Source organism: Labrus mixtus, chromosome 9 (assembly GCF_963584025.1).
Source record: "Labrus mixtus chromosome 9, fLabMix1.1, whole genome shotgun sequence".
Classification (NCBI taxonomy): Eukaryota; Metazoa; Chordata; class Actinopteri; order Labriformes; family Labridae; genus Labrus; species Labrus mixtus.
The window spans coordinates 13,396,247-13,420,527 of NC_083620.1; the positions used below are offsets into that span (position 1 = coordinate 13,396,247).

General features: G+C 41.2%; 1 protein-coding gene across 1 annotated transcript; it reads right to left on the bottom strand.

Annotated features, from left to right (window-relative positions):
- Positions 1–1,055: 1,055 nt before the first annotated feature.
- inppl1a (inositol polyphosphate phosphatase-like 1a) lies at positions 1,056–22,944 on the bottom strand. The gene is made up of 27 exons (XM_061046354.1): positions 22,393–22,944; positions 15,965–16,028; positions 15,151–15,298; positions 14,995–15,076; positions 13,768–13,914; positions 13,346–13,436; positions 11,776–11,865; positions 10,945–11,043; positions 8,719–8,869; positions 8,323–8,429; positions 7,822–7,924; positions 7,510–7,706; positions 7,145–7,262; positions 6,536–6,632; positions 6,201–6,339; positions 6,012–6,111; positions 5,780–5,868; positions 5,583–5,664; positions 5,338–5,427; positions 4,709–4,822; positions 4,180–4,356; positions 3,909–4,064; positions 3,282–3,366; positions 2,665–2,751; positions 1,751–2,507; positions 1,484–1,617; positions 1,056–1,315 (listed from the first exon to the last, which is right to left on the bottom strand). Exons 1-27 carry the CDS (start codon positions 22,566–22,568, stop codon positions 1,210–1,212), a joined length of 3,786 nt encoding a protein of 1,261 aa, XP_060902337.1. The 5' UTR covers positions 22,569–22,944; the 3' UTR covers positions 1,056–1,209.
- Between the last annotated feature and the right edge of the window lie 1,337 nt (positions 22,945–24,281).

Consider the following 24,281-nt stretch of genomic DNA (forward strand, 5'->3'; position numbering starts at 1 on the left):
AGGCAGTCTGAACACTGACAGGTTAGATAACTCAGGTTTTAACTGCCTAAACAACATATTGATAAACCAAAGTATAACTCCTTTGACTGGATTGTGTTTTGTTCTCTGATAGTTTCCAGTTAGCGTCTATGGCAGAGGTTTATGGAGCAGCAGCGCCTTCTGCTGGTGAAACCAGCGAATAACAACAGCCCTTACATCATCTGTATCCTGAAGAAACCTGACATTTCTGTTTTCAATGTATCATGAGAGGTCAAATCTTCGTCCACTAGGTCAACTCTCTAGTTATATCACAAAAAGAAAGAAACCAGACTTTTTCCAGACTATTTTAAAGAAAATGTTTTGGTTTCTACAGGATTATGATAATAAAAAAAAACCTTGTTAAATCTTTCCCAGAAGAGCATTAGCTTATCTATTTGGCTATGCTAACCAGTCGCCTAAACACCGCTACATTCACACACTGTGATGAGAAATGATTGAAAAATGTGACCCATCAAAACTGGGTCTTATTATTCTAAATAAAGAGTTGTCTTCTTCTGTCATATGAAATGTTTATGTCCTTAAACGTGAATGTTGAACCGAGGTGAAATATGCCAATTGAAGCTTGTCTGGTTTGGTTTGTTTGCTCCAAATTCCCTTTATCATTGAATAACAACAAACACAACTATAGACACATCACAGAAACAAGAGTTGAAAATGCAAAACACAGGTAGTGTGTTTTCAAGGCTCTGGTATCACACAAAAATTCCTTGGAGGAGTCTTGAACTCCATCACTCCTCAGTTGAGGTTTTTCAGGACAAAGAGAGGAAAACAAACATTAGCTTGAAGACGCTTGAAGTCAGATCTGATGGAACGACACAAACATGACGCCTTGGCTGGAGTCTTACCTCTGAAAATAACAGTTTCTCATTTGACATCTCGACACTAGTTTTATAGCTGAGGGTTATGTAGTTATGCTCGATGGACTGTGTTGATAATAATTAAATAAGGCCGCCTATATAACAAAAACAACACACATACAGTACATGTGAAAAAAAAAAGGATGGTGGTTCAACAAGTAAGTACAAATGAAGTGCAAATTCTCTTGTAGAAGGCACAGTCTGGCATCAAATGGCACGGTCTGCCTCAGTTCAGTTCAGCTCAGCTGAGCTTTAGCCCCTTGGTATGGTAACAGGACCAGTTTGGACCAGTCAAAGACCAGTTTGAAAGAGTTTATTTCTGTTGCTGCTGCGGCTGCTGCCTGAGGCTCTCCAGCAGGATTCGCTTGTGGGCAGGGTCAAGCACTCCCGCCTCCTCAAGGTCCTCCTCAGTGATGTCACTGGAAACATAACACAAGAGGTGAGAACATTTCTCAAAAAGAAGAGACAGGATTTCAAACAAAACCTATTTACCAAAATAGTGAAAATATCAGAATAACTTTAGGATTACAGGTGGAGGAAAGGACACACTAATCTGAATGGATGTGAACATGTTTAAGTGTCTTCACCTGAGGAACTCCAGGTCGTCCCAGCCGTTGTGTAGAAGACCCTGCTCATACCTCTCCAGTCCGAGTCTCTGCAGCCACTCCCCTACTGATGACTCGCCAACAGACAAAGACGAGCTGCTGCTGCCCCAAAGTGCCTGCAAAAGGGAAATACAACATACGATCACCTAAAACATGCTAAAACAAAAAAACCTGAAAAATAAATACCTAGAAAAATAAATATTAACATCTCATCCGTAGAAAAGAATGGGATTTAAGGGTAGTTCTCACCTCCTCCGGCATGTCCTCTGCGATACTTTCCGTGATGGGATTTCTGGGCGGGAAAGTGCGGCAGGCATCCAAACCTAAACCCATCGGCTGCCCTCTAAGAGGCGGTGGTGCAGACGGAGCTCGTGGAGGCTGCCCAGGAAATTCACTCTCACTCAGTGTCTTTGCCATCTGGAGCACAGAACACGACTGGTCGTCCAGCGCTCCTCCACCACCACCACCACCTCCACCTCCTCCTCTTCTAAAACCCTCTCCAAGTGCCAGTGGGTTAGCAGGACTGGCTGCGGGGATCCTGACCTCGGCTAGGTCTGGGTAAATAGGACGGGGTTTGGGAAAAGGGGCCTCTGCAACCATCTCCAGTGCTCCCTTAGGTAGAGGAGGAGGGGGGAAGTCAGGAGGGGGGCGAGTCAGTGTTGTCCCAACTGTTGCTACGATACCAACCCCCTGTGCTCCTGCTACACAGGTACCTCCATCGTCCTCTGAGGAGCCCTCTTCGCTTATAGCGCGCACTGGATGTCCAGTCATGGGCCTGCGTGCGTGACAGGGCCCTGAGGCCCCATAGGGGGGTTTGGTGCGAGCTACAGCAGAGGGAGGAGGGGGTTTAGCTATCTGAGGGTTTGCAGAGTTAGGAGATGGGAGAAGCTCGGGTGAAAGAGCAGCTGCTGATTGGTTGGGAACACCTTCCAGGATGTAGTAGGCGGGATTATTGTAGCTGTTCTTGCAGATCGATGAATCCCCTTCAGGTGCTTCCTGTTTAGGCCTTTATAATACACACAAAACCAGAACAGGTGTTTGATGCCCTAAGCATGATCCACACGTTCACTTGGTTGATAAAACATGTTGAGGGTTTTTATTTATTGTGTTACTAACTAAGAGCATTTGGTATCAATGTGTGTAAAGTTCATTTTTTGCCTTACCTTGCAGCGGTTTCCTCCTTGCTGCTCCTTTCAGCCTCCTCGCTGACCTTTCCAAGCTCTCCAAGCTGTTTACGAACCACAGATGGCCTGTATTGATGGCACATTATAACTGTGTGAACCTCCCTGGTGCAAGTTGCAGGATATTTTATCAATGAAGACAAAATGGAGGGCATCTACACACTACAGTCTACACAAGTTCCTAAGACATATACTTAAAAAAAAAATCACAGTTTCAATAACACTGGCTTTAACTTCAGAACAATGCAGCTTGGAAGCTTTAATCTAGAAGGTGTACTTCAAAAGAAAGACATTCATTAAAATCTCCCCAAAAATGTTTATGCTGGATTTCTCCACCTAGACTTTTTCTGAACAATGATGCATGCTTTTCATCATTATCCATATCTACATTTAGAACCCTTTGTAAAGGACACATGAGCAAACATACAACCTTTTATCAGGCTCACATTCATTTTCTTTTCTTTCAACCATCTATTATGGAGATATCTTATCTATTGAGAGAGGGAAATCTATTCCACTTATATGCAAAGCGTGTCGATAAGACATTTAGGTCTGTGAAGAAGGTGTGAAAATGTCGAAAAAGAGAAAAGCGTACTGACTTGACATATTCATGTCCCACTCTGGATACCAAAGTGGATTTCCCTTTAGGTCCACCTGTCTCGTCCTTGTCCACACTGATCCACTCTGCAATACAATAAAACAGTTTAGATTTTAAAAGAACAATGAAAAAAGTTTAGCTAAAAAACATGAAAAGAAAAGCTGTGACCTTTGGGGAAAATGTCTCTTACTTAAGAGCAAAATGATCTTCAAACAGAACATAAACATTTTATTTTTTTACTAAAAGACATTTCTGAAGTCAAAGAACATTGGAGACATTACTGAAGTAAATCTTTACAGACACAGATTTTTTTATAATGTAGAAAAACATGGTTTTATTTGAGCAGCTTCTTCAATCATTGTGTTGAAATATAACCAGTACAGCTTACCTAAAAACAAATACATTTCTCTACATCCTTAAAACTTAAGCACGTATTGCTTTGATTGAAGACATGACCTCTTTATTTATCAACACTTGTAACATATTTGTACAATACACACCTTTACATTTTGATGCTATCTCTTCAGATGGTAATGGTGTTTGTAAAACTCTCAATCTTAAATTCCCCTGTCTGTATGCAAAGAACAGTTTATTCTCCCCACAGTAAACTTTATTGTTACAACCTTACCGTAGAGTCTCTCCCTGGTTCCCATCCTCTCGGAGGGGACTCTGACCCTCATGGACCCCCTGATATTTCCTGTTTCCTCCCCACGGTGAGACAGGTAGGTGTGGAACTGCTGTGCTGTGCTGCCGATCATAGACTTCAGAGCCAAAACACACTCTCCTAACAGGAGAAGAACAAATAAACAGTCATTTGACAGACAAAATGAGACATGGTCAGCTTGTCATCTTCTAAGAATAGCATAGCCACACCACAATCATGAACGCTCTCTTTATACCGTAGGACTCGTATCCATCCAGTGATTTCACAGTAAGCAGCAGATGTTGGTCCTGCAAGTATTCAATCTCTGAGAGAAGAGGTTTGAGCGTCGTTAGCTGCTTGCTGGACCAGCCCACACGCAGGAAGTTGACATTGTCGCTGCTCTGACTGTCGTTCTCGTAACTCTTCTTAAACTCTACAGATGAGAAGCAGAGAGAGAGAGAGGGGGAGAGAGGGAGAGAGAGAGAGAGAGAGAGAGATGCAGGGCGGGGTGGATGGGAGAGGAAACAAAGGGAACAAGGCGGGAGGCAAAAAGAGGAGGGAGATGTTTCTATTGCATTTCATTCAAAGGTACATGGTCAACAGGAGGTGAGGGATGCAGCACAGGTAAAACATGGATTTGAGCTTTAAAGGTATACTGACTGCCTGAGATAGGGAGGGAGGGAGAACATACAAGAAGAAGAAACAGAAACAATTTTATTACATCTATTAAATCCACCATGTCTGTGCTGTATCGCCAGGTGGATTTTGGTGGATCTTTCTCTCACCTTCGAGACAAGTGGAGTAGAATTCAATGAAGAACTTGGTTCTGCTCGCCGTCTTTACTATGGCCTCGATGCTCTCAAACTCAATGTAGGCCTGCTCTGATGACTTTGGCAGACCTGCAGAGAGTGACAGTAGGCCAGGAAGGGTTGAGGGGGGTTGGAGGAAAATAATGATAGAACAAAAAAGAGACAAATCTGAGTAAGGTGTGCAGACTAAACATCTGTTTGTAAGTGTGATATTTTTCTCATTGAAAGAAGAAGGGGGGAGATCATGAATGAACCAAAATGAGAAAGTAGAAATGAGGATTGAGTCAAAATAACAGGCTTCAGTTTCTTTCCTCTGGTCTGCTCAACTCATTGCTTATTTCTGGCTTCTGTTCAGCCATGAGTCAATGACTGGACTACCAGAGGTTACCAAAAATGTCTGGATTGGAGGAGGAAAATAAACAGATCATCATAAAGTTATTCTAAAAAGCACAAAGTTCCCTTGTTTTGAATGTCACTCCTTATGGCCAAATAGTGTTGTCTCTGCTGTGTTAAAAAGAGCAGGAGTACAGAGGAGGAAGAAGCTGAGAAGGAGAGGGAATAAACAAAGGAAACAAAGAAAAGTTTTTTTACTGAAGGAAGTTAACCTTTCTTGGAGACAAACTGGGACGTCACCCCAACCTCGAAGGTACCAAACACAGGGGAATGATCACTGGTCACAATATCATCTGTACAGCCTGAAAAACAGAAGAGCAAACACTTAAATTTGTTGTTGATCAACCATATTAACTGCTGTATGACATGAAGAGGTTTGTAAAGTCTCAGTGACATTGCTCGTAGTGATCTCTGTTACAGTGTGTTTAATCAATTGTTTCTTGAATGAATATCTCACCATAGGAGTTGCAAACAATGTGTGTCTCTGGGTATGACTTCCACAGGATCCTGTCACACCAGGATGGAACATTAGTCCTCATCTGGGACAGACACACAAGAGGAAGTTATCAAGCACAAACTCACAAAAATAATGCAAGAATGTGTTAGGAACAGCTGGGCTTAGATCTATCTAGGTGTCGAAGTAAGTAAACCTACCCCTGTAGCCTTTTGTTTTTGCCAGACATATGTGTCCCTTGAGCCACGTTCATAACGGTAGGTTGGCGGGAATGAGATCTCCTCCTCCGCTGCATACAGTTAGACACACAGTCACTTGATTTTTCAGGTAAAAAGTGCATGTGGAAGTATTTATAATACCAAAAAAAAAAAAGATGATTGACACATTATTTTGAGCTGTTGTGAGATTTCCCATCATTTATCTTCTACTAACCGAAGCGTAAGAAGACTTTGTTCTTCTCTCTCTCCAAGTTGAGTTGGTCCACCTTGAGCAGGGGATCAAACTCCTTCCTGTTAATGTAGTTTAAAATCTCCTACACATGGACAAAGAGAGAAACAACCACTGATGAAGGCGTCTGCTTTATATCATCACTCTGTAAATGCCTCAGAGTATGAGCTTTACCTGTATGTCCATATCCAGCCTGTAGTTGAGGTCTCCCAGCCAGAAGAGGTGTGTGAAGCGGAGTGAGATGTCAAAGGAGCTCAGCTGTTTGTCTCCCAGTGACAACAGGCGGAGGATGTCTAGGTAGTTCTGGTTCCTCCTGTAGGACACACACACACACACACACACAAAGGTCACATGTACCAGAGACAATCAGAGGAAAAAGAGAACTATGTGTTGTGTTTAAGATGATTTCCAAAACAGATGTCTTAAGAGGATATTGCAATGTAAGCGTAGGAAAAAGAGCCTGAAATACAACGGCCATATTCATGTTTGTGTAGGACTGTGGTGAGTACCTGGCAATCTTCTCATTCCCTGATGTTAAGTGACAATTCACAAAGCCAAAGGACGTCCCATTGAACATGAAGGACACGCCCACTGCTCCTTTGTTACCTAGGAAACCATCAAGACATACAAACTTATAACCAATACCAAAATGATAACCAGCTATTTCAATCTTTTTACATTAAAAATAATAGAATTATCTGAGCATTGGAAAACATTTATGCTGACACTGGTTTGTACTAATATCATTCATAACTCATATCGGAAGATACAGGTATATATGCAGAAAATATTCTATTGTATCATTAAGATCATAGTAGATTTTTCATTGTGTTGTTTTAGTGACTCACGTGGAATATCAAGAGACACTGCTTTGGAAAGTTTTATTTTCTTACTTGATTTTACAAATACCTAAAGATGTCTCCGTAATTCGGGCCACATTATTTAGTGCTATTAAAAGAGATCCTGTTATAAAGCCATAATAAAGCCTTTTACTACCCTTTTTGTCAGTGGAAAAATAAGTGTATGTGTTGAACTTATGCCAATATTCAAGTATTTCTCCAGATTTCAACCAGGAAGTTAAGCATGTGAAGAAAATAAAGAGTGAATACTGATGTTACCGAGTGTGTTGGCGATGCCCGTCTTGACACTGGACATCCCCACATGGCTGATCCTGTTCTCATGTTCAGGCTTCACCAACACAGCTATTTTTATGTTCCACAGAGTTTGCACTGCGATCTACGACCAAAGAAGACAACAGACAAGAACAAAAATTAAGTAAACCCTTATGCACAAAAGTAATGGCTATCTTTCTACATCTTTTGCTTTGAAAATTTCTCTAATAATCCAGTTTTTAATCTAATCTAAAATCTAAAAAAAAGGTACGAGCAGGCACAAAATACCCAATAAAATACAATACCAGTAAATTATTACAAATTAGCATAACAGTCCTACATTTAAAACCATTATTTCTGTGTGCTTTCACCGGTTTATAATCCAGTTCTGTCTGTTCCTTCAACATGGCACGCAGAGACTCCACCCACTCCCGATCGCACACTGAGTTTTCTTGGCTTCCGAACACATAAAGGTCATGGGGGATGGTGACCGTCATCTCGTCTAGAGTCTTCCCGAGGCCGCGACACAACACCCACGAGGCCACAGACTTGGGAGAAGGCACTGAGCCTAAACACAACATGCATTTGTGTTATTTTCTTAATACATTATAAAAAGTTTTTAGAATAATGTAGCAGTGTGTTTTTATAATAATGTAGTTTATAGCAGTGTGTGTGTGTCTAACCCATATTCCAGGTGCCTATAAAGATGGAGATCATGTCTGGCTCGTCCTGGTTGGAATGTTTGTTCTTCATCAGTTGCAGCAGCTGACAAAAGGCCTCCCGCTTCTGAAATACATGGACACACACACAGACACACACACATGTAAATCATGGATTCTGCCACTGAAGGGCACTCCTGTTTTGACATAGAAGTACTGTAAAAAAAAAAAAAAAAAAGCACTGTTGTCGATCAACTCTTTTAGGCATTTTCCATCATATTTTTTGTTATTGAGAATTACACAACAGGAAGTTTCACAGAAACTGAAATTTAGAGAAGAGGTCTGTGCCCGTCTTATTATGAATAAACATATTAAAGAGAAATTAGAGAGTTTTTCAGTGTGACTATGACGGTGTAACCTGTGTTGTGTTTCCAGATGAGAGTTTTGTGTTTGAATAATTATCTGTTAAAAGATCCTACAAATATTTTGGAGTCAACGTGAGTGTGTGAGTGAGTTTGTGCAGACCTTGGCACTGGCAAAGATGAAGTCCTTCCTCTGGCTCTTGTCCTTCTCCTTCTCAAAAACAATGCCCAGTTTATTCTGCACCCGCTGGGACTTGATCAGCTGACGGACTGAGACAGACAAAATAGACGATGAGATGGGAGACAGAGGGTCGGAGATAAGGAGAGAGAGAAAGAGGTAGAGGCAAGGTCAAGGAGTAGATAGTAGGGGGTGAAGTTGCTTGGTCCAAAGTCCCAAAGTCCTTATCCAAGTTTTTATGTCTTTACCAAAAAAAGCTTCTCACACAGTGATGTACCTCTCTGATATTAAAGTCATAAAAAAGGAATATACTTGTACAATATTAAACTTTAGCCATCAAGTAAAGGGTGTTTGTATGTGAAGTGATTATGCAATCCTTACTTTTGTCATGTGTGAACGTGGTCCAATCTTCTTGGCTGTCCTTCACCTTCTTCATTACCACCAGTCGTCCTCCCTCCACGTCCACAGAGAGCGTGTACTTTTGACTCTTTCCAATCTTTGTCAGCTCTGCCAGGTAAACATCCATCTTCACCTGAAGACAAGCAGAGGAGAAAAACACACAGTCGCTGTTGTAAGTGCACATGAAATGTCTATGTGACACTCTGATGCCGTCCAAATAAAAGGAATACACATTTAAGATCATTTAAACTATCTTAATTTAATTATCTATTTCGCTCCTAACCTTTCTTACAATAAGTTACTATATAAAGTAATGTTATAGTTTTTAGGCTGTTGTATTCCTCTGTGATGTTCTTTTGTGTTACCAGTGCTAAGATATGCCTATTAGTCCATTTGTGTGGCTGTTCACTACATTATATGCTTAAACCACCTCCAGGGACAGTGGGGGTCCCCTGTATCTGGTATCCTTGTTTTGGGGTAGCGAGCTGAAAAGATTGGGGACCCCTGCTCTAAGTGACAAAGTTTTCACACGATATCAAATCCTCATTCCACCACTGGGGGTCTCCAGAGTCAAAATATTTGACTTGTCAGCACTCCTGTTCTCATCACAGACATACGGTGTATGACATTGTTTTAGAGTGAGTGAAAAGCAGACAGTTTTTCATATTTCTGTTTTATCACACACTTTGCTAATGCTTTGTGCTCTGAAGGGTTGGGCATTTGGGTTGCGAATCCCTTCGGCTTTAAACAAGACACATACATTCATAATTTGTCAGAGCAAAATAAAGACTAGAAGATAGACCGCATCTTGGTATTACTCGGTATGACTCAAAGTCAGAATATATCTCTGTTTGTGAGTCAGTGGGTGAATCAGGAGCCACATCTGAAACTTTACTTATCACAACACCATGTATTTTCCTGTGCAACAGGAAGCTGCTGAACCACCAAACAGCATGAGGACTCTGCTGACATTCAATATTTTAAATAGTTCATTTTTTCTGAGCATACTGTATCCCCAGAGTTAGTATCCCTGTTATGGTCTCTTTACCTCTCGCCCAGTGCTCACAATCTCTTTTCATTCATAAAATTCTGACTTTCTCATCTTTTTCCCCTCCCACTCTACACCACAGTCTCTTAATGTGTAGTACCGCTAAATGTCAGTTGCACATTCAGCCTCGTGTACAGAGTGTGGATATTACAAACACTGATGATTACTAATCACATCCTGACACAGCCACTGATGGCTGTATGACGACGTGTACTTCAAGCATTTCTTAGGTCTCTCATCAGCACGGTGCCAAAGTATATATTAAATCATAGCCTGCTTAATGTAATTCAGTCTGTGCTCTGTTTAACAAATCCATCACTTCCTGACAGAAGCACGTGTTACGTCTAATCTAGAGTATTTAAACACTATTAAAGTGATCTATTCATTATGATTTTTTTCCATATCAAAGAACGGCCTAACCGATACATTTTTGAGACCAAATCTGATTTTACAAATTGACAATTACCAAATGCTGGCCAATATTTTGAAATATTTGACTGAAATCAAAATAAACCTTTTCTACAGCAATTGTCATCAGATTCTGCAACATTTTGACCGTGCAGAGTAAATCTGTTTTCTACATTATATGCTGGAGTAACAGGTTATTATATCTGCACATATTGTAAAACATATGAAAATACTGTTGCATCCTGATGCATGTAGCAGGGTAGAGCTTGAATGTACCATTCAGGCAATTTGACTTTGAAATCATTTAGAGTCTTGTTAATGAAATTGAAGTTTGTGTCAATTTTGGAACAAATCATTGCCTCCAATCTCTTTGCTGATCTTGTCCTGTACATGTGTAAATAATGTTTCTGGTGAGAAATCACACCCTGCGATCTTTAAGCAGTCAAAGGTTTCACTAATTCAAATGAAAAAAAAAGAAAAAAAAAAGTTTTTTCTCCAGCATGCTTGACGGACAACTACACCACAGCAGCATTTACATATTTATTTCAGTCACCTTAAAAAAAAAAACTGTTCTCAGTTTGACAATAACTGATGATGAATGCAGATTTTATACCCACCCCCCCTTCCTTACATAAAAAGACTAGTTTTCATTTTATTCACTTCCTTGAAAAACCAACAGCCAGTAACAAATGACATCATCACCATTTCCTTTATACTGACTTCACCCTGAAGTGTGACTATTTAATGCATACCTCAAATGCCTGCACAGGGATGGCTTTGCTGTGACGCATGGAGAGAGGAGGAAGGGAGCATGGAGAGGACAGGCTCATGTCCTGTAGAGCTTTTAGAGCCTGAGGAGGAAAAAGACAGAGAAGGGCAGAAAAAAAAAATGAAAACGGGAAAGAACACATACACTCACACACATGCTAAAGGAAAGACAAACGGTCACAAGCAGATAAATTGGATTGTTTTCAGCTCCAGTGTTAGTGTTCAAAAGGAAACAGTTTCCCATTTCCTGGATGTGACCTAGCAGGAGCAGAGAAGGTGGAGCCGGTGACAACACACAAGTCAAGAAGTGGAGTGTGATCGCACTGAGGCCTTTTCCTTCCTTGTGAAGCTGAAGCCCCTCCTTACGAATGTAGCTCAAAACGTTAATTACAGAAGAGCTGATACAAGGAAAAAAAAGTCTTATTGGTGAGGTTTACAGCCGGAATATTTTTTTTGGAGCTAAAGACATAGACAAATAACTGCTCTACCAAAAGTCCTCAAACTGATCTTTATCTAAATGTATGTGTCTTCAAGAAGTGTCAAAAAGAAAAGGCAATATTTTCCACACAAACACACACACACACACACTGTCACTCAGCCTTAGCCTGAAGTCATCATGCTGTGAAGCGAGCTGGACTTCTCGACAGATGATCCATCATACTGCTAGGGTTATCAAAACTAAGCACTTCCACTCAACAGCTGCCAGTGTCTGTTTCTGTGTGTGTGTTTGTGTGAATCTGAGACGGAGCCATGTGATCACGTGTAAGGATGCATGCCTCCAAATGACTGTATGGCGAATGTAATTGACTGTGTACCTTCTTCTCTATGGAGGACAGCAGGTCTTTGAGTATCGCCAGCTTGGTCACAAGGTTCTCCAACTCCTGGTCTCCACCCTGATTCACCGACTGATGGAGGGGGAAAAAAAGTGAGAACTATTATTATTAACAAACAGAAAATGACTTAGGTCTGTTTTCTAAGGGATGCAGTAAATGTTTTTACAGAGGAAGACATAGACTATCATTTATTGAAATATGCAGTGAAATTATGCATTGAATTAAGACACGAATAAAACATTCAACACTTCTGCAGTGTGTTAATCTGCACAGAAAAAGAGATGCAGACTGTTCTCAAGGCTGCACAACCAGTCTTCCAATGTTTACATAAATCAGTTTTTATTCAAACATAAAACAACATGTAAGTGTGTGCATGATGACAAGTGACTGATATGACAATTAACAGGCCTCATCTTATTTCTGTGAATATATGATAATCTTCAGGAAATTCAGACCTTCTGCTGGGAGCATAAACATCTTGTCTAAGTATTAAGAACTGTGTTAAGAGCAACTATTGGAAGACCATTACAATGAAGACAGCCTCACACACAGAGATGAGAGTTTCCTTGTGATATGCTATTTTAAGATCAGTGTGTATGACTGTAGTGTGACTAAGTCGACCTCAGCTGTCCTAAGAAGACCACAAAGAAAGAAAAAAACCCATTTCCTCAGGATACCCTCTTGTATAAATGTGTTGGAAAGCATGTATATACAGGTTCCACTTTGTGTTACAACACACAGTCCATTCAGTCTCTTTAAACTAACTGGTTTTTTTTAAGAACTTGTTATAGCCTCAGTCATGTATTCTGATTGGCTGCTCGGTACACAAGGAGCTTTAGCAAGACTTGATTTGTTACTTGGGGACATTATGTCACATATTTCATCATCTGTGAAACTGATTAAATCTTCCCGTGGGACACACATAACTCAGAGTGAAGAATATTATGTGATGATTCTCAAATGTGAAGAAAAACAAATGAAGAAGTGAGAGAACTTTAATCGATATTCTTCCCAAGAGGTCGGTTATTGAAGCTATGAAATTAACAACGGTTCACAAAAGCTTCAATACAAATTCAGGCGGCTTATGTTTACATTTTGAAATCTGTGTAATGGCAACATACAGTGTGGACATTCAGTGTAGTGTAATATGTTTTTTTTTATTTTTTTTAAAGATTTATTTTTGGGCTTTTTGTGCCTTTAATGGAGAGATAGACAGTGGATAGAGTTGGAAATCAGGGAGAGGGAGCGGGGGACTGACATGCGGGAAGGAGGCCACAGGCAGGAGGCGAACCCGAGCCATCCGCTTGAGATGATAGCCTCCATACATGGGGCGCGCGCACTAACCACTGCGCCACCAGCGCCCCATAGTGTAATATGTTTGATATATATATACCAAACACATGCAGTATGCTGTACAGCACACGTACAGAAAAGGGGTTTAATACTGGCAGGACAACAGAAACAAAGGATTACCTTCACTTGTTTCCACTCTAGGTGTTCACACACATACACACACTGACACAAACACACATGAAGTAGCAAAGATGCGTACCTGCTGGATCATCTTGGAGACCATGAAAGCACTCTGCTGATCAAATACTTTGGACAGGATCTCCAGACCAGACAAAACCTTATCCACCTCCCTGCATGGGGAAACAGAGAAAGAAAAAAAACGTCCTGTCATGTCTTCCTTCCGTTTAGGTTTATAGAAAACATATTAACGATGTGCATTAGTACATGCGGTGGCTGTGCAACAATTCCCAAATTACACAGCTACTTTTTTTTTTTTTAATTCATATGAAAGTTAATTTACCGTGGCTAAGCACTCTGTTTAAATTTACAACAAATGTCATGTGGCCATAACAAAAGCTGTGTTTAGATAGCATGCACGTCTTCAGGCTGTTAATCCTCACATAGTTTGTCAGTATCTTTGGACAATGTGTCTCTACTGATGTGCTACTGTGTCCTTCTTACCCATTTAGGCGCTTGCAGGAGGCCACTAGTGTCTTGTTGAGGTGAGGTAGGGAGCTGGCTCCCTGTTTGACTGCCTCAAGGTCCAGAGCGTAGCTGCCCTTCAGGTATTCATGGGAGATTGTGCTCAGGCCGTTAGCTGCTGGGGCGCTAAAACAAATTCAAATACAGTGCAGTGAACACATATATTCAACCACCTTCATTACATGCACATGCCTCCATCAGAGAAGAATACAGATTAAAATGAAAACAAGTTATAACAGAATAATCGTTGTTTAATACATTGCCAGTTCTACTGCAAAAGCTACAATCCTGAAGTCAGACATACAACTTTACAGTCTGTTTTTCAGATTCTTCATGTGTTCCGTCTTTCTGTTATATCCTGTCAAATTCTATTTATTTCATACATACAGTAAATCTCTTATAAATGTTATACCATTTCAGCTGATATTTGGGTTTCACAGTTGCATACTACCAAAGTAGAGCATAAATCTGCTAGCATTTGTGCAGTCAGGATTTTCAGAATCACACACTTCCTCTGAACAGAGCGCTGACTTATGTCTTCAGTGCCAACCACAGACACACACAAACCACACACACTCACTTAAGCAAGGCAGCAGGACCCCCCCTGACCTCACACGGTGAACATCCAACTACACCTCTACAATATAGATTTGTCCCCATGATGCAACATCTGTCCTCTGTGTGTGTGTGTGTGCACACGCGCGGTGTGGTGTGGTGTGTGTTGACTAAGCCTATGTTATATATTTTTGTTGTTGTTGGTGGCTGCCATTACAGAGCCGCAACAGAGACACAAAATGTTTTTGTTGCCATGGAAACACTGGAGGTTAGGTCAAAGACCGCTGTATAAGGATGTGGGCACTGCTACTGAAATCTGCCGTACTGTTGCTGAGTGGGCGGCTGTGACGGCATGCAAATTATACTTGGATACATCGTCTGTAAACAGATTCGGGTCTGTTTTGCCGTTCTTCCGGACTACGGTCAACTTGGAGTTGGTTTTCATTGGGGTGGTGGAGTAGCAAAGAGAATCCCTCCCATGATTTCCAGCCTCAATGTCATATTATGTTAGTGTTTTGAATGAGAGCCTGCTGGCGGTGGAAGTTATATACTGTACTGTGCGTCTAAGATGCCCAGCAGGTAGTTTGTGATTTCAATTGCAGCACTTGTAGACAACCTCATGAACGGGATTCCACAAAACTCCTCATGTACCTTTCAGTGGGTGTTTCTGGTCCAGGAGGAGTGGAGGTGGAGGCGGAGCGAGGAGGGAGGGGTGGCTTCTCATCCTCCCCATCTACCAATCACAGAAGAGAAAAGTTAGCGTGAGCATAAAGTGAGAAGAACACAGAGATCCGGCTCTAGAGATACCTGAATAGTCCCGGTCATCGCTGACAGCTGTTTCCTCTCTGTCCACAGGGAAAAGCAGGGTGGTGACCAGACCCTGGCTGGGCTGAAGGTACAACAAAACCAACTCCGCTAACGTTTTAAATCGCTTAGGCTGCACACCCTGAGATGTCTGGTAGAGAGGGAGATCGAGGAAGAGGAAGGAATACACAGAGGAAGAGTTATTTTCTACATCATATCAAGTATCAACATAACAATGACATCCTTAATTCTAGGCAGTAAGTTATCCTGTTACTGAAATCTCTAGTGGCCCCTATTGTTCCACATTTAATGTTGGGTAAGGAAACATGACCCAGTAGTCTAAATATACTCGAACCAGGAAGAGGTGTTTTGGTAAACATTACTTCCAAACATATTCTGCTCCAGGAAGCAAAATTAGACTCCCTTAAATGTCACAGCTTAGACCCTAAAAATCATACAGTATGGAGTCGGGGCACAGATGTCTGAAATGTGGCCACATGAATCGAGTGAAGCCCCATCTTGAATGTATGTATGTGTGTGTGTGTGTGTGTGTGTGTGTGTGTGTGTGTGTGTGTGTGTGTGTGTGTGTGTGTGTGTGTGTGTGTGTGTGTGTGTGTGGTGGGGACTTCACAGCTGTTGGCCATGACGCACAAAGAAGCTGCTGTTAGTGTGTCTGTGTGAGTGAGAGCTCACAGCCAACAAAAGCATCTCTGCCTGCCAGCTGCTACTGAAGCAAATACAGCTTTTGCTGCACACATGTACACACACTTAACCTTTAACTGTGTGTGTGTGTGTGTGTGTGTGTCTCCTCTTTTACCTGTACAGCCAGAAATCCTTCATCATCTGGGAGGATCCTGTATGTGTGGACATGCTTCTGAAATCTGTAGAGAAAGAAAAAACAAGGTGTTAAGAGAGAGCTGCCATAAAGAAAGAAAAACATTCAAAAGAAGAGAAGTAACTCAGATATTTGGGGCGAACGGAGTGAAAAGGGGGAAGTGGAGATGACTTGTAGGGTATTGTTTTGTTTAACACACACACTTGTACTTGACCTCAGTGGATGGGGGAGTGTGTATCCATGTATGAGAATGAGGGGGGTTTAGACACGGTAGAGAGCTTCAACCTGTTGCTGTCTGTCACAGCAGTGAGCGGGCTTTATCCTTACAGTAGTGCAGATCAGAGCGGCTTTTTTTTGTTGTTGACATATTAGAAGTTAAGAGTATAGATTATATAGTCCTTCCTTGGATCACTCCCACAATTAGTTGGATGTAATTTAATGTATCTACTGTGTGTCAGAACATACTGCCGGATTTGAAGTTCTGATTGGACCAGCAGCATATTGTCCCTGAAACCTATTGCAGATCAATGCTCTGACATTGTGATTGCCGCCCTGACTACAAGCCTGCAGCCACAAGCTGGAGTTTAATGATCTCCATGTCTGCCTTTCTGCTCAGTGGACCGCACGCAAAATGTCCAATTTGCAAAGCAAATGTTGTTCATGTCTGTTTACGTGTATTACATGCAGTGTGTTTGTCATGGTCGTGCGTTTGTCTAGATGTGTGGGCGTTAAGGAAATGCAGGAACATAAGCACTGCTTTCACCTCAGCGAATACACTGCCTTTTTTACAGCATGTGCTTGAGAGAGGGAAGGGTGAATCCATGCCGTGTATTCATCCTGCCCTGTCCACTCAGCTGTTTTTCCGGTCTTTCCAGGTCAGTGTCCCATGGGAACTAAAACATGGACTGGATTCAAGTACCGACAACAAACTACATGAAGAATTAGATGATTTCTGTTCCCCCCAGCATACACACAAAATGTAATCGTACTGGACAAAATGTACTTGAGAGAAGCCATTTTAGTGTTTAAATATGGTCTCGCTGTGTTTCAACTTTTGGCCTCTTTCCCCCAGAAAACAAAAAAAAAATAGGGCACTGTTTGTTTGTTTGTTTGTCAGCAATGTGTTTTTACTGTCTGCCTCTGGCTTATATACACATATATACAATAAATATAAAAGATTGGACGGGTGTTCTTTTTTTTTATAATATTGTCTTCATCTGAAAACTCCCAGTGGAAAAGAGGGAAGACATGCAACAAAGGTCACCACACAGAAATGATATCATAGCATCAGTAAATGATAATTGATTAAACCGCCACACTGTAACAGGACAGAAGTTGCCATGATTGAATGATTAATGTGCTGTGAATGTATCAAACTGATGCTAATAATAGCTCCATATACAGCATGACTCCTGCAGTAAATGTGATGAATATTTGCTCTTGTATACCGAGATCTTGCAGTTAAGACAGTCAGTAAGATCATGAGATGCTTTTGTCTCTCTGGCCGCCTATATACATTTAGTCGCATGATAAACACAATGGATAGTAGATCGAGTGGCACAGGATCCATACACCGGAGTTACTACAGTGTACAGTAGTGTCTGTGTGAGTATGTGTGTGTGTGTGTGTGTGTGTGTGTTTATCTTCCTGTTGGCAGCTGAGGAGATTCTCTGCAGGCCTGAGGAGTAAATACTATTGTTTCAGAAGCAGCAAAGTTATAACGGGGGGGAGGGAGATGAGGAAGGAGAGGGAGATGTTTATTATGGGATGGATATATACCCAAAGCACACAGTGTGTGTGTGTGTGTGTGTGTGTGTGTGTGTGTGTGTGTGTGTGTGTGTGTGTGTGTGTGTGTGTGTGTGTGTGTGTGTGTGTGTGTGTGTGTGTGTGAGTGATAGTGTGCGAGTCAACAATGGTATGTTTTGAGTGTAATGACTGCATCACAGACTCCCTCTGTCCTGTTAAGAGTGCCACCTCCTCCTCTTCTGTCTCTTTCAATCTCTATTTAGCCTGTAAATGCAGCAGCTCAGTGCAGTGCAGTTTTAGATCGATATTTATATCCCGTATAGCCATTCAGATAAAAAATATCAAGTTATGGGTTTTTGGTCCACATCGCCCCAGCCCTAAGTGATATTTGAACCAAAACCAAACTGCAGTAAATAAATACATTCACTCAGCATTTAACCTTTGAGGGGCATTTTATATTCTAGAGTTAATCAGATATCGTGATGTATCATATGATTTTCTTACAATATATCAGCATTGCAGAAACACAGTGTTGGGATAGTATCGTTATCTGAGGGCCACGCGTCCCCTAACCCCTACCCCAATTCCTACCCACAAGTGATATATTGTTTGTAGGAAGAGAATGTTTTTCTTCTGGTCTGATTCTGTCTGTTTCATAAGCATGTATTTATATGCTCTCTCCTCTATGTCTCCGTTTGTACTGTATCATTGCAGAGGACTAGTGATAGGTGGAGTTGGATTCAAACACTGCTGTTAAGTTAAGACACAAAATGAATCCTCCACCATGAACTTTAAAACTTTTAAACATTTAAACTTTCACAGGCACTTTTACATTTCAGACACACAGAAACACAGAGGGCCATGACTGAACCCCTAACATGTTAAGACGTGCTCCACTGATGCTAAAGAATACCTTCCTGACAGGAAGAACAGAAGACAATTCATTATCTCTGAAGCTGTCACAGTGATGCCATCACCTTATGATTGGCATCTGTCGCAATGGAATTCCAAAAAAGTGATACTTAAGCTGGACTTAGATGTGAAGATTTCATGCTAAGGAGCCTTGGAGAGCTACTCTGCAGTTTTAAATACTGGAATAGTTAAATCCCAAATGTGACAGCTATCTGTAGCACACAATTATTACTCAACACAGAAACCAGTCTCCTGTGGATATAAATATTCTTATCACCAAATGTTATGCCTGGCTTTGTATTCACTTCCTAAAAAAGGTCAAAGAGTATCATCTTAAAACTTGCAATGCAGTCACACAAAACACTAAGTCTCCAAACTGAACTGAACTCAGGGAGGAAGTGAAAGGCCAAAAAGACAGACGGACCCTGATCAGAGTCAATCGCACTGCTGCCACAGCTTCTTTCTGTGGAGTCACAACCACAAAAAGATACTCTTGACACACACCAGCCTTCCCAGGCAATAACAGAGTGGAAACACATAATCAACACAATGGTGCCTCCAAAGCTCTTAAAAAGGAAGTGCAAATGTCAGTTTATAGAAGTCACGAGGAAAGGCTGGACAAAAAGCCATGTCTGGTAGACGTGTTTCAGGTCTGAAAAAAATAAACAAAATCAACATTTTGGCCTGTAATGTGTGATGTGTGTGCAGGGATGTAAAAGAGGTCACCTGATTCACATAGTTTTCATGTTAAATTCTCAGAATGACCCAATTTCGAGCCATGCCTCCACTGTGCCATCTTGTTGTCCTCTGGGCAAAGACGTCTGACTGCATTAATGAAATCATTCAGTATCAAACAGTCAACAGAATTACAGTTCAGGAAAACAAACACTTCCCTGAAATATGTCATGGAATTGACAAAAATGTCAATTTAAAAGGAGATAACACACAGTCTTCTCTCTTTGACGATATTCTCCAAAGTTAACGGAAAGAGAAAAAAAAGATATTAGACATCACAAGGACAGAGTAAACACATCAGCCTGTGTGTCATATAGAGCCATAACTTAAACAAGTTTGCCATAGTCTAGAACATTATTCACACTTCTGGGGATTTGGATTTCACTTCCTGGAAATGCATTTTTTTATTCATTAATATAAGTGCACAAGCCTGAGATTCCACTGCTTGACCATGTCATCTTTTCCTGCACAGCTTCAGGGGTTGTTGTGAAATACTAGGAAAACCTGTTCTAAAACATATCATTTATGAAGACAGACAGCCTCTGTCTCTGTAACAACAGTGATCTGCATAACCGATGACAAGGCATCAAGATCAGGCGATATTTACTACTGCTTACAATTAAGGGGTATGGATAAAGACTAGAAAGCACATACTTATTCAACGGATTTCTGAAATACAATTTAAAGGGCCAGCTGACGTCAATGATCAGAGTGAGACTGTGTTTACCTAAAATTCCCAGTTGAATGACACTAATGTTTCATATGTTTCAAAGGTTATAAACATTTCACTGAATTAGGCCTACTTGAATTTTTATTTCTAAAAGGACAATGCAAATAATATAAACAGAATATTCTCCAATATAATATAACACCTTCATGAAATCTATTCCATGAATTATACATTTTCAAAAGAAGGAAAACTACAATTCCCTTTACATACCCTCTGGTAATCAGTGGAGTTTAATTGATCTGTTGTCGATAACGTTCATCACACATTGCACGTCACATGATTGCAAAATTCACATATCAAGTACTGCAATGTATCGCAATGTAGAGCATATTGGACTATTGAATGACAATAACTGTGTCATGAAAGAATGCCTTACATACATGACTGAAATCAATGAAATACAGCTATGTAAAAGCTGCAAATATATCAACTTGTGTTTTTGTGGCTGCTTAAATCTAAATTTAAAAACATTAGCTAAATCTAAGCTCGCCTTTCTCTTTTAAGTGTAAGTATGTGGCATCTATATTTGAACATAACAAACTAACTTGCTTATTTCAGTCAGTGAATGCATTATCTTCTATTAATATGTTACTAAAAGAAAGTGATATGTAATAAGAAAAAACAATAACATGCCCACATTAGAAGATTACAGCAGTCCACAAAGTTGTTCTCCTCGCTCTATGACCACTACAGAGTGACAACAAATCCAAGGCTATAGCTAATATTCAGAACAGTTGTCATTTGCACAAGTTAAGGTAAAAAGTAAAGGTGACACTGGATTTATGTAAGTCGAGGCCACACTTTAAAAAAGAAGTAGCATTATTTGTTAAGACACTTTGGCTGAAGCCTGTCCATAAGATGAATTAGGTATCATGTCAGGAATTGTCTTAAGTCCATGAAAGGTGAAAGAGGGCAGGAAGGGAGTAGTGGAGGTGGAGGCGTGAATAAATCCGGAAACAGATGATGCATGGATGTGAGGAATGTTGCGGGCAGAGAGTGACCTACTGAATTACTGGTGCATTCAGCAAAGTATGAAAAAGGGATATTGTCTGTCTTATATAGTAAGCTCTCTGATCTAGCTTTTCTTTGTATATATATTCCAGGAACCAAAAGGATTTTTTTGTACTGCAATGCATTGAGTCTGTCAAGCTGGCAGAGTGAAAAGACTTCTGTGTGGTGAGTACGTAATTAAAAGTGTAATCAGTTACATATGTAGGCGTTGGTAGGTTTTGGTTTACATGTACACACACACACACACACACACACACACACACTGAACTCAGCATGGGGTAAACATCAGATAGGGGATATCATGTAGGTCAAATCAATGTCAGAGTGTCACATGGCAGCATAGACCTTTAATTCCTGTGCATGACTCAATTTCTATTTCTTCACTGAACATCCCTTTTCCATGGGTTATTTGACTTGTCAAGGACACAGTGAAGTGTGTGTGATATCTGCGTAATGGCACGTGTCTTGAAAGTTAACCATGTGGTTGTCAAAGAAATTGTACAGATCTTAATCAGTTTAGCAGATAGTGGATGATTTCATTTATGATGTTTGATGAACATAGAGGTAGTGGGTGGCAAAAGTTCCCTTTTAAATACAAGGATGGTCAACCAACTCCACCTCCGTCTAAACAGTCAATACAGCCCTTGTATAAAGATTAGGCTGTTGTATGTGAGAGAAGATGTAGGCTTTGTAACTCCACAGCTAAGCCAGCTGCACCCCTGCTGTGCTCGTTTTACACGAGTCTTCAATTAAAACATCAGCCAGGCTTTACCAGCCCCATAGATGCTTATATTTACCTCCACCGCCATCCAGTTTCAGTGCCCTGTAAAAAAAGGGGCGCTGCAGGCCACCACATCAGACACAAGACAGACACGGACAGCCCTAAAGTTGTGTGCCATGCCGGGAGTTTCACTGCTGGGCAGACAGACAGTCTCTCCCTCTCTGCCGCTCACTCACATACACAAGAAAAGTAAACAAATGCGTTTGGTTGAGACCTTTAACGCAAGCCTCCATGACAATTTGAGCTCACAATGATACCACTTTGCAGCTGACTGGGGAGTTTAAAGAGCTACAACTTTACATTTCTAAGAGGGGTTACAAACAAAGCAGTGACAACACTCTGGATATCTGCAAGCGGTGGACTCTAAGAACACGGTTCAAACTAAAACCTTAGCAAAGCCTTAACCTATCACGCTAAGACAAAGCAACACTTGGTTGTACACAAGAGTTTAAAAACTCCAAACAAGCCTCTCTTCCCTGTGATAAAGTTACTTACAGTACACACAAAGCGTACGCTCCGTTCACACTCTCGCTGTCCCGCACCAGGAAGCTGCCGTCTCTCCCGGCTCTGGCCAACAGCTCTTCGGCCGCAGCTCGACTCAGGTCCCGGTGATACCACATCGGAGGTGCGGGCCCCAACGGAGAAACCCCACCACCACCGCCCCCGGCCATGGCCACAGCCCTTAAAACCGGGTTTCAACTCGAGCTGTTTCCAGACCTCTTCGAAAACCTCGCTGCACTCCGCCAGTCTACAAATTCATCCAGTCACGCAATTATTGAGAGCAGACCGGGGGGGGGGGGGGGGGTAACAAAAAAAAAAAGCGTAAAGTTAACGTTATTCCGGTGAATAGAAGTCACGGGTCAGCCAAAGACGGAGCTAAAAGTTGTCCATTTGTTAAATTGCGCTGTTTGTGTCCGTTTCCTCAGTTCCTGGAAGTCTCGCTACCCTCCTCTTTCGCTTCCCAGTCCCACGGAAATCAGGGTATGTAAATCCACATAGGAGACCGGGAGCAACAGTGGGGGCGACCCGTGTCAAAGCGAAAACAGTGTCAATGAGATGCATTTCCTGCTGGGAGGTTCAAAATAAAATAGGCTTTGAAATAATCTACAGCGAGGCGCTATATTTTAAAGGGAAAGTCGCCAACGCAGCTTGTTTCCGGATTTTATGTGTCTTCCGAGAGCTTGACAGGACTCTACTTGAAGGGATAAACCATCGACTGAAGTCTAATGGGATAACCATAAACTGTGATGGATACATAGAGAGTAGAAACGCATTGGACGGAGAAGAGAAGTTAAGGGATTGCGCAGGAGAGGAAAAATAAAACAAGCCTATTTTTTACCCATCTAGTTGACCAATTTCTGTAATTTTACACAACGTATAATTCACTTTAAAGGTAAATAATGTAGCCTAGATACTCTACATTCAATTTTAATATTCAGACAAGTCACTATGCAGGATCACATTTTGCATAGCCTACAAAATGTAACATCAGCAAATAAAATAATGCTCGGTTAGGGTTTGAACTTCTAAACAGTGGATACAATAAGTTCTGTCCCCCTCTTTGTTGGAGTATCAACAAATCCTATAACATGGGTACTTGGCATGGGCTCATATTTCTGTGATTTTAAAAGCTCTATGTAAGATTACACTTGATTGAATAATTGGGGACTTCACATGGCTTAGATGGCTTAGAGCTACCAGTTTGAACGAAAAGATATCGCAGCTAATATCTGATCAGACCTCAATAATATCCTTATTTATCCACACAAACACACACACACACACACACACACACACACACACACACACACACACACACACACACACACACAATCCCATACACACACAGGGAATAATTGTCTTAAGTAACAGAAAACCCCTTTTTTAATTACTTAAACCTTTCCTTAAGAAGACATCTCACAATGAGACTCCTGGGCATTGATGCACTTATCTGAACAAAGCCAGAGGGGAGGGAGAGTAAAAGGGAGAGAGAGAGAGAGAGAGAGAGAGAGAGAGAGAGGGGGCGAGAGTTGGGCAGGGTGGTTTGTGCTGTCAATGACCTCAGAAACGCTGAGTATTAATAGCCAGAGGGACAGCAGCCATCCCAATGCTATTTCTGGCTATGGCATCACACTGTGTATACTCATGGGTGTCTTTGTCTGTGTATGTGAATTTGTATGTGTGAGTATAGAGCAGAGTGTCAAACTGCTGCAAAAAGCTGTGGCTTGACACTATGTCTGCATGCAGAGATCGTAAAAGTGTGCTGCTGCATGTCACATCAACATTAAAATACTATCCAGAAATTAAATTAAAAAACTAAATTTGCACATTTTCTTCTTGCCTCTTACCACAATTTCCTGCTATAAAGACAAAAGTCTGTAACC

Bases quoted from the DNA above. Each gene is read 5' to 3' on its own strand.
- inppl1a (XM_061046354.1), bottom strand. From the start codon at position 22,568: ATGGCCGGGGGCGGTGGTGGTGGGGTTTCTCCGTTGGGGCCCGCACCT. The intron at 15,299-15,964 runs GTAAAAGAGGAG...CCTCTCTACCAG, and splicing joins AAGGATTTCTGGCTGTACAG to ACATCTCAGGGTGTGCAGCC. The intron at 5,428-5,582 runs GTGAGATATTCA...TCTGTTTTTCAG, and splicing joins CATTGTTTGCAACTCCTATG to GCTGTACAGATGATATTGTG.